This window comes from Phyllostomus hastatus, unplaced genomic scaffold, assembly GCF_019186645.2.
Source record: "Phyllostomus hastatus isolate PE091 unplaced genomic scaffold, TTU_PhHast_1.1 phas_scaffold_442, whole genome shotgun sequence".
Taxonomy (NCBI): domain Eukaryota; kingdom Metazoa; phylum Chordata; class Mammalia; order Chiroptera; family Phyllostomidae; genus Phyllostomus; species Phyllostomus hastatus.
The window spans coordinates 3760465-3780047 of record NW_025334030.1 but is presented as its reverse complement, the minus strand read 5'-3'; the positions used below and the strand labels follow the sequence as shown (position 1 = coordinate 3780047).

The 19583-nt window shown below is 49.5% G+C and overlaps 1 protein-coding gene across 3 annotated transcripts in view; it reads right to left on the bottom strand.

Moving 5' to 3' along the window:
* LOC123807103 (coronin-7) overlaps nucleotides 1-19583 on the bottom strand; it is a 56080-nt gene that overhangs the window by 35591 nt on the left and 906 nt on the right. For all 3 annotated transcript variants that reach the window (XM_045820656.1, XM_045820654.1, XM_045820655.1), the window contains exons 2-7: nucleotides 17735-17831; nucleotides 16795-16869; nucleotides 13299-13369; nucleotides 12621-12804; nucleotides 10922-10998; nucleotides 1008-1058 (exon numbers count right to left, since the gene is read on the bottom strand). In XM_045820656.1, the coding sequence (XP_045676612.1) occupies nucleotides 1008-1058; nucleotides 10922-10998; nucleotides 12621-12804; nucleotides 13299-13369; nucleotides 16795-16869; nucleotides 17735-17831 (555 nt within the window). The remainder of the gene's footprint in view (nucleotides 1-1007; nucleotides 1059-10921; nucleotides 10999-12620; nucleotides 12805-13298; nucleotides 13370-16794; nucleotides 16870-17734; nucleotides 17832-19583) is intronic.

Here is a 19583-nt window from a genome sequence, read left to right as displayed (position 1 = left end):
CATCTGTGATGGAAATGGAATTTTGCTGGGGGGCTCCTCCCCTGAGCTGGCATCAGGGGCCTAAACTTCACCTTCCTCGGGAAAAAGGCTCCTCAGCTTCTAGAAAAATCTTTTTTAAAATGTGTATCTGCTCGTTTCTGCTTAAAACTCTCCAGTGGCTTCCCATAGCACAGGTGACAGGCCCTTCACAGGGGCCCTGCCTCTCCTCTGTGGCCCTCGCTCCTGGAACAAGCTCGCCCCACCTCTGGCGGTCTGTGTGTGTTCCCTTTGCACCCCTCAGGCCTCAGCTCTAAGCCATTTCCTCAGGGCAGTACTGAACTGCTCCAGCAAGAGAAGCCTCCAGCGAGTACCCTGTGTGCACCTCGTTCACCACAGAACATTCCATGCCTGGAACCGAGCTGCTGTCAAATGAATAAGTGACTCCAAAGTGGCTCAATGCCTAGAGCATGAACGCAGGGCCCAGCCTTCCTACTTAGAACTCACAGGGCCACATGCACCCCATGCACAACCTCAGGCAAAACCAAACATTCTCAGTGCCTGTGTCCTGCAGGCCTGGCAGGCCCCCAGCCCAGCCCACAGACCCTGGGCATAGACTACGGGTCTGCCAGCGGTGGTGCAAAAGGTGGGACTGTGTCTTTTGGTTCCTCTGTGGCTAGCCTCTGCTGACCATGCCAGGAAGGGTGGGTGGGAACGGGGGTCTCAAAGGAGGAGAGGAAGTTGAAATCTCAAATTAACTTCCTAAAGCCACGGGACGCCTCCACTGAAGGCCTGTGGGCAGCCTGGCTGCGCCCTGTCTTGTGATCAAAGTGGGACCCTCCCAGGACCCAGAATATGCTTCCCAGGAAGCGCAGCAGCCCACCTCTGAGGTGACTCCACAGAGCCACTGGGCCTTGGTCAGGGGCACAGGGTGTGGCAGCCGCTGTCTGCCAGGAGGCTGAGCCCTCCCTTGTCTGCACCTGTCAGAGCCACTGGGGCCTCACCCGAGCCTGGTTGTCCACACAACTCACCTGCGAGGCCTCAGGCTTTGTTCTGGGGTCAAAGATCCTCAGTTGCTTGTCCTGGAAAAGTAGAGAGAAGGTGGCAAGAGTGAAATTAGAGGGGGCTGGGTGCCTGGGGACCAGCTTGTCTCCCCAACCCCAGGCTCTGATGGTTTCACCCCCAGTAGGCAAGGCTGGTATCCAGCACCAGGAGACCCCTCCCCAGACTGGTTCCTCCTTCCTACCACAGGGGAAGGCCCCTTTTCTTGCCCTAGTCACTCACAATAGAGAACTTACTGACAAGAGTTCACATTTCCCAAGTAGCTACTATGTATCAAACATGTTATATACAGCGTCTCTTCTCATCTTTCCAGCCACCTTAGGAGGCAGTACTATCACCATGATCCCTTCACAGATGGAGAAACTGAAGCCCAGAAATCAAACTCAAGGCTATCAGCTACTACACGTGTGTTCAACCATGTGCTTGGCCCAGCCCAGAGGGGCCCATGGGACAACACCATGTCTATACTTAAAAAACCTGGTGATATGCCCTGGCTGATGTGGCTCAGTGGATTGAGTGCCAGCCTGCAAACCAAAAGGTTGCTGGTACGATCCCCAGGTAGAGCACATGCCTGGGTTGAGGGCCAGGTCCCCAGCTGGGGGTACCTGAAAGGCAGCAGATCAGTGTATCTCTCCCACATCAATGTTTCTCTCCCTCTCTTTCTCCCTCCCTTCCCCTCCCTCTAAAATTAAATAAATAGCCCTGGCTGGTGTGGCTCAGCGGATTGAGTGCCAGACTGTGAAGCAAAGGGTTACCCGTTCAAGTTCAGGTCAGGGCACATGCCTGGGTTGCAGGCTGGGGAGCTCAAGAGGCAACCACATGTTGATGTTTCTCTCCCTCTCTCTAAAACTAAATAAATAAAATCTTTAAAAATATTAAATAAATAAAATATTAAAATCTTTTTAAAAAACCTGGCATCTAACAAGGATGACGAGTTTACACATCTTGGCCATCACTCAGCACACAGTTCCTGAGGTGGCAATGGGAAGAGACAAAGAAGAAAAACATAAAATGCCTATACCTTTATAAGGACTTTATATCTGCGCAATAATCTGTGTGCGTGTGTACACAAACATATGTGCATAAAGATCTGGGAGAGAGGGAGAACAGAATCTGCTTCCACTATGTACAGGCTCAGCCATGATAAATTCTTTCTTTCTTTATTATCCCTTCCTTCCTATAATCCTTATCATATTTTTTTCTCTATTACCATTTAGTCCCCTTATGCCCCCCTTGGCCATAATAAATTCTTGAGTGCTAAAATAAAAATGCAGGACAACATGGCATGGTACGATCCTACTGTGGTAAAAAAATAAACAAAAATCCTTATTTGTCTAACCATGTTTTTGTAGGTTTTCCAAATTTGCTGAGCAGGGAGAAAGGTGCTGAGCAGCAAAAGCCATGAGTTAAAGCTTGGTACCAGGGCTGGGGGAAGTTGGGGCCGACTAGCTTTTCACATCTCAGAATGGCTCTACTTTGTCTCAACCAGCATGGACTCACATTTTCATAATTGGAAAAACAATAAACCTACAATGCACAACTAAAATTTGAAATTAAAAACACAATATCATTTACAACAGCACCAAATATTTTTAAATACTCAGCTATCGATCTAACAAAATATGAACAGGATCTGCATGAGGAATACTACAGAACTGTTGTGAAAGAAATCAAAGAGCTAAATAAATGGAGAGAGAGACAGTCCATATTCTCGGGCAGAAAGACTCAACACCATCAAGCTGCAGTACTTCCCAACTTCAACTAGATTCAGTGCTTTCCCAGTGAAAAAATCCAGCAAGTTATTTTGTGAATATTGACAAACTGATTCTCAAGTTTATGTTGACAAGCAGAAGATTCCTAATAGTCAACTCAACATTAAAGGAGAAGAGCAAAGTTAGGGAATTAATGCTACCAGAATTTACCCTAAAACAACAGTCATCAAGACAATGTGGGCCTTGGCTGTGTGGCTCCATGGACTGAGTGCTGGCCTGAGAACTGAAAGGTTGCTGGTTTAATTCCTAGTCAGGGCACAAGCCTGGGTGTCGGGCCAGGCCCCCAGTTTGGGACACGTGAGAGGCAACCAATTGATGTATCTCTCACACATCAATGCTTCTCTCCCCTCTCTTTCTCCCTCCCTTCTCCTCTCTCTAAAAACAAATAAATAAAGTCTTTTAAAAAAAGACAGTGTGGTATTGGCATAAGGATACGCAAATAGACCTCCTTATACTGTCAACTGATTTTTAACAAAGGAGCAAAGGCCATACCATGAAGAAAAGAAAGACTTTTCAACAAATGGTACTAGAACAACTGGACATACACATGGAAAAAAAATAAATCTAGACATAGACTTTATACTTTTCACAAAAATTAACTTAAAATGATCACAGACCTAAATGTCAAAGGCAAAGTATAAAAACTCTAGATGACAACACAGCAGGAAATCTAGATGACGCTGCATTTGGCGATCACTATTTCCTACAACACCAAAAGTATAATCTATGAAAGAAGTATCAGTAAGTTGAATTTGATTAAAACCAAAAACTTGGGTCAAGATGGCAGCACAGGCAGACAAGGCTCGCCTCCTTGCACAACTGCATGAAAATTACAACTAAAATATAGAACAGCCATCACTCAGAACCATCAGAAATCCAGTTGAATGGAAGTCTGACAACTATGGAATTAAAGAAAACACATCCATCCAGACTGGTAGGAGAGACAGAGACACAACAGAATGGGCTGGTCCCACATCCAAGAGTGGTAGATAAAAATTCGGGAGGCATAGCTCAAGAGCAAGGAGTCCCAGCCCACTTCAGGCCCCCCAGCCCAGGGTTCCAGTGCCAGGAATGTAAGACCCCATAACTTCTAGCTGCAAAAACCAGCAGAGATTGAGTCAGTGGAAGAAACTTCTGCAGTCCCAAGCAGTTCCTCTTAGAGAACCCACACACGGACTTAATCAGACTCACTCCCTCTGAGCTCCAGCACTAGGGTAACAGTTTGAAAGGCACCAGTGGCTACAGGGAGAAAGTGGAGTGTACAGTATCAAGGCAAAAGCCAGGGGACAGCCTTCTCCCAGATAGAAAGCGGGGTAGAGGCCATTGTTCCTTTTCTGAACCCTCCCCTGACAGAGCCACAGAGCCCACAGGCTGGTACCACATCTGTCAACCTGGCTAACATTGTTTGTCCCACCCTGGAGATCTCCAGAGACTCTATCCCACCCAACTTAAGGGGCCCACCCAAGCTACTTGTCCACATGAATGGCTGGTATTGTCTTATGCTTCACAACTTCCTATATCCTCTCAAACAAGCAAAGCCAGCCACAGTGAGCCTCAAGCCTCATACCTCTTATTAAGGAGCCCCAGGCCTGGCACTAGCAGCAACCAGCCTACATTCACAGCCTGACTTTGCCTGGGAATTTCCAAGCCCAGAACAAGTAGCAGCCATCTCAGATTGCTTTATGGTTCAGGCAGGGTGATCTCAGGCAAAACATAGGTGGGGACGGACCTTGGGCTGCACCACTTGAGAAACCCCAGGGCCAGCATACCCAGTGGACAACTATGGACCACGTAAGAGCACCACCACCCTGCCCCTGCACAGCTGAACATCTACAGAGACCAGAGGTGGGTGGTCAGTGGTCACCAGTCCTTGCAGCTAATTGGCCCGGGTAAATCCCTCTCATTGACCTGCCAACAGAAATCAAGGCTCAACTACAAGAGAAGGGTGTACTCAAACCACACAAAATGCATACCTTGAGTACCCAGCTTGGGTGATAGGAGACCCTACAGGACGCACCTACTACCTTAGGCCATGCCACCAAGACAGAGAGTCATAGCAGCTCTATGTAACACATAGAAACAAACACAGGGAGGCTGACAAAATGAAGAGACAAAGGAACATGACCCATATGAAAGAACAGATCAAAACTCCAGAAAAATAACTAAACAAAATGGAGATAAGCAATCTACCAGATGCAGAGCTCAAAACATTGGTTATAAAGATGCTCAAGGAACTTAGTGAGGACCTCAATAGCATAAAAAAGATCCATTCAGAAGAAAAGGGCACACTTACTAAAGAAAAACTTACAAGGAAACAACAGTAGAGTGGATGAAGCTAAGAATCAAATCAGTGATTTGAAATGTAAGAAAGCAAAAACAACCAATCAGGACCAGGAGAAAAAAGACTAAAAAAACCCTGAAGATAGTGTAAGCAGTCTCTGGGACAACTTCAAGTGATCCAACATTCACATCATAGGAGTGCCAGAAGAAGGGAAAGAGCAAGAAATTGGAAATCTACTTGAAAAAAATAATGAAAGAAAACTTCCCTAATTTCAGAAGGAAATAGACGTGCAAGTCCAGGGAGCACAGAGAGTCCCAAACAAGATGGATGCATAGAGACCCACTCCAAGACACATCGTAATTAAAATGCCAAAGGTCAAAGATAAAGAGAGAATCTTAAAAGCAGCAAGAGAAAAGCAGTTAGTTACCTACAAAAGAATTCTCATAAGACTGTCAGCTGATTTTTGAAAAGAAACCTTGCAGGCAAGAAGGGGCTGGAAAGAAGTATTTTAAGTCATGAAAGGCAAAGACCTACATCCAAGATTACTCTATCCAGCAAAGCTATCATTTAGAATGGAAGGGCAGATAAAGTGCTTCTCAGACAGTGTCAAGTTAAAGGAATTCATCATCACCAAGCCCCTATTACATGAAATGTTAAAGGGAATTATCTAAGAAAAAGAAGATGATCAAAAATATGAACAGTAAAATGACGACAAACTCACAACTATCAACAACTGAACCTAAAAGACAAAAATAAAACAAAACAAGCAACTAGAACAGGAACAGAATCACAAAAATGGAGATCACATGGAGGGTTATCAGTGGGGATGGAAGGGGAAGAATGTGGGTAAAAGGTACAAGGAATAAGAAGCATGAATGGTAGATACAAAATAGACAGGGGGAGGTTAAGAACAGTATAGGAAATGGAGAAGCCAAAGAACTTATATGTACAACCCAGGGACATGAACTAAAGCAGGGGGGAAATGCAGGTAGAAGGGAGGATACAGGGTGGAGGAGAATAAAGGGGAGAAAAAAATGGGACAACTGTAATAGCATAATCAATTATATATATATATATATTTTTTTTTTTAAAGGAAGTAGAATGGTAGTTGCCAGGGCTGGGGGAGGGGACAAAAGGAAGTTGTTTAATGGATATAGAGTTTCAGTTCTACAGATGAAAAAGTTCTGGAAACCTGTTTCACAACAATGTAAATATACTTAACATTACTGAACTGTATACTTAAAAATGGTTGATTGTAAGTTTTATGATACGTGTTCTTACCACAATTTAAAAAATAGCTGTGAGTCCACAAAAAGACATAGAAGAACCAAAAATGCATATTACTAAGTGAAAGAAGCCAATCTGGAAAGGCTACACATTGTATGACTACAGCTACATGGCATTTGGGAAAAGACAAATTTTACAGAGACAGCAAAATGGTCAGTGGTTGCCCGTGGTTTGGGGACAGGGAAGGAAGGATATATGGGTGAAGCACAGGGAGCTTTTTAGGGTGGTAAAACTATACTATATGATGCTGTAATGAGGACAACACACATTTGTCAAAACCCATAGAATATACATCAAGAATGAACCTTATGGGCTTTAGGTTCATTATAATAATAATAATAATAATAATAACTATGTATTATTAATACACAATAATAATAATGTAGCAATATTGGTTTAGTTATAACAAACATACCACAGGGGTGCAAGGGAAGGGGGAGACAGGATACAGGAACTCTTAGTATTATCTACTCCATGTTTCTGTGTGGCCCCCGCCTGGGTGTCTGGGATGCAGAGAGCACAAACAGTACCCACAAAGTGTTGGACGCTGAGACACTTCAGGCAGCCACAGGAAGCTTCAGGGAGGAACTCGGATCTAAGTTGAACCCCAAAGGAGAAGCAGAGCTTGCACTGGGAAGGGAAAGGCATTTGAGGAGGCAGAAAAGCATGAGCAAAGACAAGGAGACACAAACTTGCTGGCATGTGATGTGAAGAAGAGATGGCCATGACCCTGGCTGGTGTAGCTCAGTGGATTGAGCGCGGGCTGGGAACCAAAGTGTCCCAGGTTCGATTCCTAGCCAGGGTACATGCCTGGGTTGCAGGCCATAACCCCCAGCAACCGCACATTGATGTTTCTCTCTCTGTCTCTCTCTCTCTCTCACTCTCTCTCTCTCCCTCCCTCCCTCCCTCCCTCCCTTCCCTCTCTAAAAATAAGTAAATAAAATCTTAAAAAAAAAAAAGAGAGAGATGGCCATGAAAGGAAAGTGGCTGGCAAGAATAGAGGGGCAGTGTGGAGCACACAGGGACGAGGGAGATGCCTCAAAAGCCAGACCTCCCTTGGCAGACCCACCCCAGGCTTTCCTGACACACCTCAGTGGCTTCCTGGGGTTCTTGGGTCACTCCTGGAGAAGCCTTCCCTGCTACAGTTTAGTGAGTACTTGCTGCGTGTCAGGCAAATGCTAGGCACTGTCCAATGATTAGCTCTGAAGAACCACTCCGCTAAACAGCCTCAGGTTCAGGATGCTGTTTTGAGACAGAGGTCAGACAGCCAAGGCAGAGAGAGGCAAAAAGAACAGTGAAAGAGAAAAGAAGAGAGAGGACAGAGACAAAGAAAAACAGAGAGATAGAAAGGAGACAGAGAGAGAAAGCAAGGACAAATTCAGAGGACACAGAGGCACAGAGGGGATGGGGGCAGACAACTATAGACAGGAAAGACAACAAGGGACAGAGACAGGGCAGCAAGAGATAGAGGATAGTGAGAGACAAAGAGATGCTGGGCAAGAGAGACCCGCCACTGGCAGCAAGGACATAACTCACATGAGCGGCAGAACAGTGGAGAGCCAATGGCCTGGATTCAAACATCAACTCCACCACTCAGGTGCTCTGTGACCTGGGCAAACCCAGAACGCTTGGTAGGATGAGGGTGATGGCAGTGCCTCTCATAGGTCTGAATAACAGTCTCAGCATGTGAGTAGTAACTAAAGGCAGCTGGGTCATCCAACCAGCGCTCAGATTGGGCACTAGAGATTGGTCAGGGGCTCCTGGGCATCTACAAGGACCAGACAGAGGAGGGGGCACAGGCTGCCAGGCATGTCCTGCCGGGCCTACAAGAACAGAGTGGGAGCTTAGTGGGAGGCCAGCTATCTGTGAGGTCCGCGCGCCCTCTAGCGGCCACTTGGAAGAGCTGGAAGGAGAGCAGGAAGTGCCACTGGGGGCGTTGAACCCAGGCCTTGCAGGGGAAACACGGGCCCTGGGGAAAAGAGCTGCTCCAAGGCAGAATGGGAGTCAGGTCAGGCACCCGGGAGGTTTCCCCACCAGCTGGGAAATGGTGCTGAAAGGGATGAGGCTTTAATGGGAAGCATCTTCCAGTTTATTCCCTCCCTTCCTCTCTCCCTTCGTTTATCCTTCTGTGCCTGTCTCTGTCACACTGGCGAAGGAAACACAGGACAGAGAGGGTTCCTCATTGGAGAGGGGGGTCACAGTCCAAACATAGGACTCTGACAGGTTGGTCGCCCTGCCTAAGATGCCCCCTCCTCTTCAGCAAGGGCTCATACCTAAGGACAAGGCTTGACCTCACCATCCCTCAGAAGTCACGCTCACCAGCCTTTAGCCTGAGCCACAGCCACATGACCACCTTGCCCTCGAACAGCAGCTTCTTGGGGGCCAGCAGCCCAGTCTTATTTACCTCTTGATCCCCAAAGCTCAGGCAAATGTCTGGAACCTACTGTTTAATGAATAAGTAGGGAAAAAAAGTAGATAAAGACTAGGAAATGGCTAAGTGATATAAGGCAGTCAGAGAAAGGCAAGAATCATATAATTTCACTTATATGTAGAATCTAATGAACAAAATAAATTAACAAACACAACAGAGACAGATTCAGATACAGAGAACAGACTGAAGCTGTCAGAGGGGAGGGCATGGGAGCTGGGTGAAAAGGTGAAGGGACTAAGCAACAGTACGGCGATTACTACAGGGAAAGAGGGGTGAGGGGAGGTAGGGAGGAGAAAGGGGGTATAAATGGTGATGGAAAAAGTGACCTAGGTGGTGAACATACAAAATATACAGATGATGTATTATAGAATTGTACACCTGAAACCTACATAATTTTATTAACCAATGTCACCCACATAAATTCAATTTTAAATTAAAAAAAAAAGAGACCAGGAAATGGGGCTTCCTAGAAAGTAGAAAAATAAAGAGTTGGAAATAGGATCCCACCAAGTATGCAGACACCACATTTTCTCCTTCAGATGCATCCTTGCACCCTCCTGACCTGCTCCTCCCCTCCACTTCCTCCCCCTGCCATACTGCCCGGAAGAACCTTTGCAGGCTCTTTTCTTGCCTTCCACTCACTCTTCACATGCAGCTGCAGGCTACAGTACACCCTGAAAGGCCCTGAAGGTCGCCTACAACCCCAAATCCAACAGGTGGGTGTCCTTTGCCTCTTCACATGCCCTTCCCAGTGTTCCCTGCCATCTCCCTGGGGTAGATAGCCAGCCCCGCCTCTGCTTCCTTCCTCCCACCAGGCAGCTCCTTCGTCTCCCTTGAAGGTTCTGATCCTTCCTCCCAGTTTACTTTGTCACCTTTTCTCACTTCCTTCTCTCCCATTTAGGAGCACTCTAGTCGCTCTGCAGGTACCACATAAACAGACAATGTCCACACTTTCACCATGCCTGCTGTCCAGAGCCCTAGTGCATGGACTCCAATGATCCTCCTGATTAGATGTCCTAGGTACCTGCAACCCAAAAGGCTTACAGCCATACCAGGGAGCACCCCATTATGGTGGCAGGTATTTCCTCCAGCCTGTGGCCAGAAGCCAGCCTCACAAGTCCCCCACTCCTCACATCTTGCCCACCACCAACCTGTAGCTGTCACCCTCAGGTCTGCTCTTCTCCCCCAGAAGTGCCCCACCTTCATTTTTGGATATGCCCGCCCCCACCCCCGCCCCCACCCCACCTGCAATGCTCCACTGGGGCAAGATAGCTAAACAGCTTTCAAAATGCAAATCTGCTCACCTCCCTCACACCACAGCCTGCCCCTCCCTGGCTTTAAACACACCAGTGCTTTCTGCAGTAACCAGCAAAACCCTTGTGCACTCGACTCTGCTCTCTGCACCCAGGACTGCCCTGGCTGGCCCCTGCACCCAAACCTGAAGCTCCCAAGCTCCTCTCTCTGCTCCATGCCATTAACCCTTCCTTCAGAGCCCCTACCAGAGGCCACTCACTGCCTGAGGCCAAGACTCCACAGCTCCTCTGACCAGCTCAAAGCACTTCAACTCTCTCTCACAGGTCATAATTATTGTTTCAGCTGTATGATTCCTTGATCCACATTGGCCTCGCTTGCCCACAGGACTGGTAGCATGGGGCCTGGTGTCAGCGAGGACCATGAGCTCTGCTGACTGGGTGTGGGGATTGGCACAGTACCCTGAGAGTGGCTCCTCCTAACAGTTTGGACAGAGCACATAGGCAAGGAGGTGAGGCTTCCTAAAGTTGGTGATGGGACGTACATGGCACAAACCAGGACACAGCAAGGCCAACGTGGGGCTTCACTTGTGCCTTCATCTGAGAGTGACCTCAGGCCCTAGTACCAAGGAGGGGTCAGGGCTTGCAGATGCAGGTATGAGTCAGAAGGTGGGAAGGGAGCTGAGGTGGGGGAAGGCCTGAAGAATGCCCATCCTTGGTGCTCTTCTGCCCCATAAATACCGCCAGCCTGACAGGCACAGCCCAGGACGTGTGCTCTGTGGCACCACAGCCCTGAGAAGAGCACAGTGAGCCTCAGGCCATCCACAGGCACTTACTCGAGCCTCACCGCCCACCTGCTTACCTTGCATGTTGTGCTCACCAGCGCTCCATCCCGGCTCCAGACAGCACCCTGCACCAGGTCCCCATGGGCTGCCAGCTCTGCAGAGAAGCAGCCAAAGTCAAGAGGTACACTGGGTCCCCACACCCTGCCCTGGGCAATGAGAACACAGGGAAGCGGGTGGGCCTGGTTGGGGTAACTCCCCGGGGCAGAGGCAGCAGCTGCCAGGGAACCTTCTCTGGTGGGAACAAGGGGAGCAGCTCCTTCCAGATATACTGCACTATACCCAGGGCTCCTTTCTCAGCTCTGCCACTGTCAGGCCATGCTCCTACTCTGAAACCTTCCAAGGCTCCCTGCTCCTCACCCCTGTCGAACTGCCGTGCTGTGCTGAGGAGTCATGAAGACCTCAGCACAGTGCTGGGCACTCAATAAGGGCTTGAGATGACAGTTACAGCTGGGGTGACTCCCTAAAGACATCTGCGTGATGACCTTCACCTCTGCTTCAAGGGTGAGGCGGGTCTACTCGACTGTGCCAGGAGCTGTTTGGGGACAAGGCCTACATCTTCTACTTCCCATCCATGTGGTACAAGATGCCCCCTGTGGTGGGCACTGGCTGATGCTGTCAGGAGGGGACCTGGGAGACACCTGAGGCTTGGCCTCAGGCTGTGGCCTTTGGTAGGGGCTCTGAAGGAAGGGTTATGCTATCAACGGCCCTTAGCCCCAGCCCCAAAGGAGGGGACATCACCACTGTGAGCTTGGCCTACCCTGGACACTGCACAGCCCTGGGGTATCAGTCTGTCCTTCAATTCTCTGAGCCTTTTGTCTTTACCCTAAAAAGGGGATGAGCATGTCAAAGAGTCTGCAGAAAGGACACAATGACACCACCACAGAAAATGCCCGGGCCCAGCATGGTTTGCACGGTAGGATCATGACCAGTCGCCCACTGAGGGGCTGGCCCAGAGTTATCACTGTCCATGCATGCTCTGGATGTCTGTGTCGCCAAGATTTCACATACTGAGACTTAACCCCCACCATGATGGAACTTGGAGGTGGGGCCTTTGGGAGGCGATCAGCTCATGAGGGGGGAGCACCCATAAGTGGGATTAGTGGCCCTAGGAAAGAGGTCCCAGAGAGCTCCCTCGCCTCTTCCACCATGGGGAGACACAGGGAGAAGATGGCTGGTTATGAATCAGGAACCAGGTTCTTGTCAGACACCAAATTGGCTGGCACCTTGATCTTGGACTTCCAGCCTCCAGAACTGTGAGAAGTAAATTTCTATTATTTATAAGCCACCAGTCTGTGGGATTTTGTTATAGCCACCCAAAAGACTAGGACCACCTACACCGGGAAAACAGGAGGTACAGCACGATGAGGCAGGGACGCGGCAGGGCTATAAGAGAGCAAATCCTCATCTCCTGGGTAGAAGTCAGTTTGTTTTCAAAACTTAAACAACATATAATTTAAGAAATAACAGTATAAGAAGTTATTTAGACGTGTGGAGGAAAAAGCAAAAAAAAACACCTAAGTGCGATGAAAACATGCTTTGGGAAATGGAGACAGTGGGGTGTTTATACTTAAGACTTGATTTTATACTATACACATGTGAGTTTTTGATACTTACTTCACGACTTCACAACTCATGATATCAAACAGGCAAACACAGAAATGGAACACTGTCCGGGAGGGGCTGCCCAGAAAGCGACCTGGCTAATGTGGCCTGTACCTGTTAGGGGCTGCTGCTTGGCCACATCCCAGACCTTCACAGCCGTGCCTGCTGTGCTCACCAGGATGCCATCCACGGTGGGGTGGAACTGCAGCACCTCTACCCGGGTGTCCTCTGGGCCCAGCACCAGCCCAGGCCCTGAGGGCAGCTCCTGGCCAGGGGCTGGCAGTCGCCACAGTTTCATCTGTGGGAAAGAGCAAGTCTGTGAGCTCAGGACAAGAAGGGGCCTCACTGCATCCAGCCTGCCTTGCCTAGGGCTGCCGCCCCTACCCCTGGGGGCCGTGACTGGGCACAAGGCTGTATGTCCATGTTGGGGAAAGGAGGGGAACCTGGTCAGGATCACGGGGAAATGGGAGTGGAGAAGCCAAGGGCTCCAATCTATCTCTTCCAGGTCCCCCACACCACCCCAGGCCTGCTGTCCTTAGGCGGTCAAGCGGCAGGATAGCAGGTCACAGGCAGGGCTCTGGCAAGTGCACAGAACACACGGGAGCTGGTGTGTGCTGAGGGACTAAAAAAGTCTGCACTAGCCCAGCCCTGTAGCTCTGGAGAAGGTGAAGGGGTGGCAGGAAGGGCTGGACTGGGACAAAGCAGAGCCCTAGAGGCTCAGAGGGCTCAGAAGGCCCCTACCAAGAGTGGGTGAGGCACCGAGCAGCTCTTCCCACTGGAAGCTCCACTCACCGTCCTATCGGCTGATCCTGTGGCCAGGAGGAAGTCATCAAAGGGAGAGAAGTCCAAGTCTGTGACCAGGTCTGTGGGAGAGGGACGGCTAACTCAGTCAGGCCCAACAAGAACTGGACAGAATGTCCTGCTTCCAGCCCAACATGCCCTTTCCCCAAGGCCGGGAACCGAAGCCCAGGGTTTCAGAGGTGATAACTCTGCACACACAGCAGCAGGCTCCAGGTCCCAGAAGGGGGGGACGTCTGCAAACTATGGGCAAATGCCATAGACCTGCAACGCATTTCCCTGAGAGCCCAGTGGACTGAGAATGGCCAAGGGCCCGGCACAAAGAGGTCAGCAGGACAATGGGCAGGAAGCTCCTCAGATTACCAGCACCTGTAATCACCCCAAATCCAGAGGCAAGCCAGGGCCTGGCTCGACGTGTGAATGAGCAGTGCTGGCCCCACTCCAGTCACAAACCACCCAGGCCAACTGGACCTCAACACTTCCCAGGGGAGACGCACACGTCAGTACAGGCGCAACTAGAGGTGAGCTATGCGTGCAGGGGTGACCCTAAGGTCAGAGGCAAGAAAGGCTCAATGAGGGGCATGGCGGGCTATGGAGGAGGCAGTGGGGGGACAGGGAGGAAGGTAGTTGTCACATGCCTGACCCATCACTCCCCCCTAAGCCAGGGCTGACCAGTCCAGGCGTCAGAGTGCACCTGATCTGTGCCTCCCACAGCCAGTGTCTCTTAGGGGAATTAAACCAGGAATGGGAAGGCCTGGCGACAGGGTGCTTTAGGGACTGGCCTGAGTGGAAGGCCGCCAGGTTGAAAGCAGGAGGGTCGTAGGACCCTCCTACGACCTGTGCGTTCAGCTGCTCCTTTGGTTCTGGTAGCTCTCCAGGACCCTCCCAGTAGACCCCTTTTTGGCTTAAGCAAGCTGAAATTAATTTCTATTCCTTTCAATCAAAGAACCTGAACTTCCCAGCTCTGCGAGTGCCAGGAGGGGAGGTTGGGGCACACAGTGAGCCAGAGCCCAGAGGGAAAGTGAGGCCGGGCAGAGATACAGCCAGGCCTTGCGTGTTGCGGGGGATGTGGGCAGGACAGCCAGGCCTGCAGCACCGGCACTCAGCAAGAGCAGAGCAGCCACCCTACTGCCTGCCTCTCCACAGGGCCAAGCACAATGTTTTCCTCTCTGCCAGACGTAAGGAAGAAAAGGGGGTGTAATAAGAACAGGTACCCCCTAGGACAGCATCAGCCAGGACTCCCGGCCACAAACCCCTGCTGCTCTACCCTGCAGGCTCCACGTTGGACATGGCAGGGCCAAGATCCAGAGCAGCAGCCAAGGTAGGCAGCCTGGCACTCTGAGAAAACAAGAAATAGTAATGTGGCTGATCCGTGCACCTGGTTATGCCGGAAGCCTGAGTCCTGCATGTGCATTTGTCTCACCAAATCCTTAATGACCCACCAGGATGGCACTGGGGCATCATCGCCCAAGTGGAGGACAAGTACATGCGGACAAAGAGGTTAATGACTTGCCCAGAGATACACAACTAAGAAAAGACAAGGCTAAGGATCAGGCCAGGCAGTCCAGCTTTAGAACCTACATCCTCAGCCCATCATCACACTGCCTTTCCCAAACTGGAGAGCAGACCCCAGCCCACCCCACAGCCTACATATAGAGCAAGGCCCCCTAATTGCCTCCCTGACCTCTGCTCTACTGGGCAGCTGGGCTGAAGGGCCATGTGGCACTGAGGCAAGACATAGAAGGTGCCCCAAAGGCTGGGCATCCTGAACACTGCAGCCAGAGCCCAGCCTACCACAGTCTCCCCACCACCCCTGGCCCCTAAGAGGGCAAATAGTGCCTGGTGCCTTGAGGGCAGGTTCTGAAGGAGCTGAAGCTCGGTTACTCCCAGAGTAGCTTCCCAGAAAGGGAGAGGATCTGAAGAGTTGCAGCCACAGTGAAGCATTGACCTGCCAACAGGAGCCTGGTCCAGTTTCTATTTGGAGCCCCCAAGTCATAGGGCACTCACTGCCTCAAAAACATCACCAGCTTGGGGCAACTCCCCTGTGAGTAAAAAGCATCTGGAAGCAAGCAGCACGGTTCCCAAGAACACAGGGTCAGGCAGACCTGGGTTCCCATTCTGGCTCTGCCAGCAGCAGTACCAACATTGGCAAGTTCCTAACCTCTCTAAGCCCCAGTCTTCCTAGCTGAAAAATTGGTTATTTTAAAATATACTTCAAAAAGATATGAGAGTAGATGAGAAAGCAGACTTCTTACATACACTACAACCCAGGTGGGTCTCAAAGCATTATGCTGAGTGAAAGAGACCAGATTCGAAAAGACTATGTTTGGTATTTCCCATTTATGTCAAATGTTAAGAAAAGGCCATTTTTAGAGCAGAGGCCAGCAAACATTTTCTGGAAAGGGTGAGGGACTAAATATTTTAGGCTTAAAGGACCATACTGTCTCTGCTCAATGCCATAGGTGCTGGGAGAAAGTGGCTACAGATTGACCACCAACGAAAAGGCCTGGCAGTGTCCCAGTACAACAGGGTACCAAGACAGACAGTAGGCCGGCCATGGCCACACCAGTAGCCTGCAGACCCCCATGCAGAGGCAGAAAGTACATCAATAGTTACCTGAGGCCGTAGTGCCTGAGGTGGAAATGGTTTAAGCTCAGAGGGGCATGAGGGATCTTCTGGGAAATGTTCTAAAACTGCATGGTGGTGTATGCAACCTTTAACTTTGATAAAAGTCATCAAATTCTTCAATTAAAACAGGTAATATTAATGATATATAAATGATATCTTGATAAAGTTGTAAAAAGCTTTGAAGAAGAATTAGATGAGGGTCAATCTTCATTATCATTATTTTATTAACCGCCATCAGCAGCAGCAACATTCCTACCCAGAACAGGGACTAAAGGTCAGCCCCCTTTTCTCACCCAAGGCCAGCCTACAGACTACCAGGAATGCAGGTTAGAGGAGCTGAGTCCATGGCTGCCAAAGCTGGACGTGAAAGAGGAGGCAGCTGGGTGTTGCCCTAGGAGAGCGAACTGTTTCCTGAAAGCTGGTGGGCTGCCAGGCAGGTTGCTGGGAGCCCCCAGAAGTAGATGCGGCAGACAAAGTTCTCTTTGTACGGGTCCATCTCTGACCCTGCAGCCCAGCCCACCCACTCCTTGGAGGGCCCTGAGCAGCCAGGCTGGGGAGAAGGCTTGGTGGCAAGGGGTGGTCCCTTAGACTCCAGGACAGGACACAGGACTTAGAACCACCTAGCTTCTCCGCAGTAACAGGGAGCCAGCTTCTGCCTGGAGCCTCATGTTGTGCTGGTGCACATCCCTCTTCCTCCCAGGACTTAGCCCTCCAATCTGGACCCCACCTGTCAGAAGGCACAGTGAGGACAACAAAAGGGACCTGGCAAGCCACAGGCCTGTGAGACCAGGTGAGTATGAATCCTTAGCTCCAGATAAGGAGAGGCAAGTTTGAGATTTCCTAGGTCAAGTCCCCCACTCACCAGAATGGCAGCCCAGGTGGGTCACGTGTCTCCTCTCCTCTCCCTGACCTTCCAGAGGCACGATGCCCAGCACACCTGGTAAATAAACACAGGGACTCTGACTTCTGGCCTAATGGGGATCATCTACCTCCCAGCCTAGGACCCCCAGGGGCCACAAGACCCAAAAGCTCAGGCTTGGACCTTCCCAGAGCCTCCACCCATCATAACAGCATACCCGCATGGAGAGAGATTGGCCCAGGGTTAGGTCCTTCTCTACACAAGAACCTTCCGTGACATTGGAGATAGAGAAGACCCTGGGGAAAGAGGCTCTTTCTGGCACTGTGGGTCGTAAGAGGTAAAGTGCCAGCAGCCGCCATTTTTCCCAGCTTTACCTGAAAAAGAAGCCATTACCGAAGTGCAGCAGAGCTGAGGGACAAGAGAAAAGCTGGGGCCAATGGCAAGTGTGAGCCTCTGAATACAGCTCTGCCTGAAGCCCCTGGACTTACTAGCTATATGAACCAAAAAGGTATCATTTTTGCTGAAGTCAGTTTGAGGTTTGAGTTCTCACTGACAACCAAAAGAGTCCTAACTAATGCAAGGAGCTTTACAAACCTTAGTATTCCTATTAATCTTAGCCACCTCCAGGCCCCCAGACAAGGAGTGAATAGCACGTGGGGACAACTGGAAATAAAGGCAACAGCCCTCTCCCCACCCTCCTGGCCATGTTCTTGAAGACCACAGCCAATGTGGTTTACACAAAATATGCACACACATTCTAACTAAAACGGATATGATCACTGTACAATGACCACTTTGTAGGGGTCTAAGGCCCTGCATGGTGCTGACCTCTGAGCCCCCAAAACGCACCTTCAAGCCTCCAGCCAGCAATGAGTCTGCCCTTCTACCCCACCCTGTTTGGGTAACAATGCCTGAATCCCCACATCCATGTCCACCTCCTTACCTGGATGGTCAGAGTTGAAGGCAATCAAACTGCAGCTGGATTTGATATGGTTCCCACAAGAGAGGGTAGTTCCTGCTCGAATGTCACTGATCCAGGACTGGAAATAAAGAATAAGAACCCTGAAGGCCAGGGCTCTGCTAGAGCCTAAAACACAGGGTATGGTGTGATTCAGGGAACCCTAAAGCTACACCATTAGAGATGCATTCCTTTGGATCAAACCCTGTCTCCACTCACACAGTCCCTTAGAAAATGTAAAATGGCCCTGGCTGGCATATCTCAGTGGATTGAGTGTGGGCTTCGAACCAGGCATTGCAGGTTCGATTCCCATCAGGGTACATGCCTAGATTGCAGGCCATGGCCCCCAGCAACCGCACATTGATGTTTCTCTCTCCCTCTTTCTCTCTCCCTTCCCTCTCTAAAAATAAATAAATAAAATATTAAAAAAAAAGAAAATGTAAAATGTTCCTGAAATAATATAAGTCATAAAGGAACTGGATTTGCTTATTAAATCAGTTCTCCAACAAGGTGGGAGAGGATGAAAAAGGAAACTCAGGCTGAATGAAGTCAAGGAGCTAACTGGGCAGTGTTCACTCACATGTGTGTTATTTCTGTTAAAAGAGGTAGAGAGAAACAAAGAGAAATGAGCACTTAGTCAGAAGACAGACTCAACTTCCTCAACTGTATTGCTGAAGACCTCCGCCTGAGTCCAGAGGTCTCCTCCAAACACCAGGAGAAAACACCCAAGCCCAGAGAAAGGTAAAATCAAGGACTTTCCATGAAATCCCAAAGATGAGTGAACAACCTGGAGGGGCAGAGAACTTTTTCTGAAACTAAGATCAGCAAGGTCCACCTATTTCCTTTGCTGATAATAAAGCATTGTTCAACACTCCTTCATGCCACTTAACAATCTAGCACTCCTATTCCCAGCCCACCTACCCAGTGTCCCGGAAGCCACCTCTACCACCCAAGTTTCGTTTTCAATGTTTACCTGCCTCAGATACAATATTATCATCTTGCATTATTTTCTCCTCCTGATTCATGTTTATGGTACAAATACAGTGACAGAAAATATCTTTAAAAAGAACAACAGATCATCTGTTCTCCCATTTGCCTAACATAAATTGTTGTGAATTCTCTCTGTAGTCTGTGTTTCCATTCCTGTGTGTTTACCTTGCAGGTCTGAGGACCACCAAGGAACAAGCCCCAGAGTCCCTCAAGGACACTCCAGACCCCTCCAAGCAGTACTTACTTCACTGAGGAATGGTCTCAATGCAAATCTGAGAACCACTCCTCCCACCCACACGCCATCTCCTTTCTTCTTTCCGCATTGCACTTAGAATAAAAGCTAACTTCCTGTGGTCTTTGGATTCTGCAAGATCACTCTTGACTCATTGGACACCATGCTTCCCCATCACTACCTTCCATACACCACAGCCCACTTTCCATTCCTGCACAAGGCACTTTCCTACTCCACTTTTCCTCTAGCTGAATGCTTCTTACCCTCCTGGCCTCAGCTTAACTGTAACTTCCTCCCACCACCCTGATGAGATTAACCCGCACTTCATTGTCCATCTCCATCCCAGCACCCTACCCTTGTTATTCAGGGCATTTATTACAACTTGCAATGTCCATGCACGCCTGTCTGCTTGCTGGCTGTCTCTTTCATGAGACTGTAGGCACCACAGAAGAAGGAAAGTGCTGTCCTATTGGCTGTTGTGACTCCAGCAGCTGGGACAGCACAAGAGGTTCAGAGAAAACACTGTCCATTGGATGAAAACCGGGCTTCTGGCCCGAGCTGCGTGCTGGCAGCTCTGACGTGCATTGGCTTCTGACAGTCACTACTTAGGGT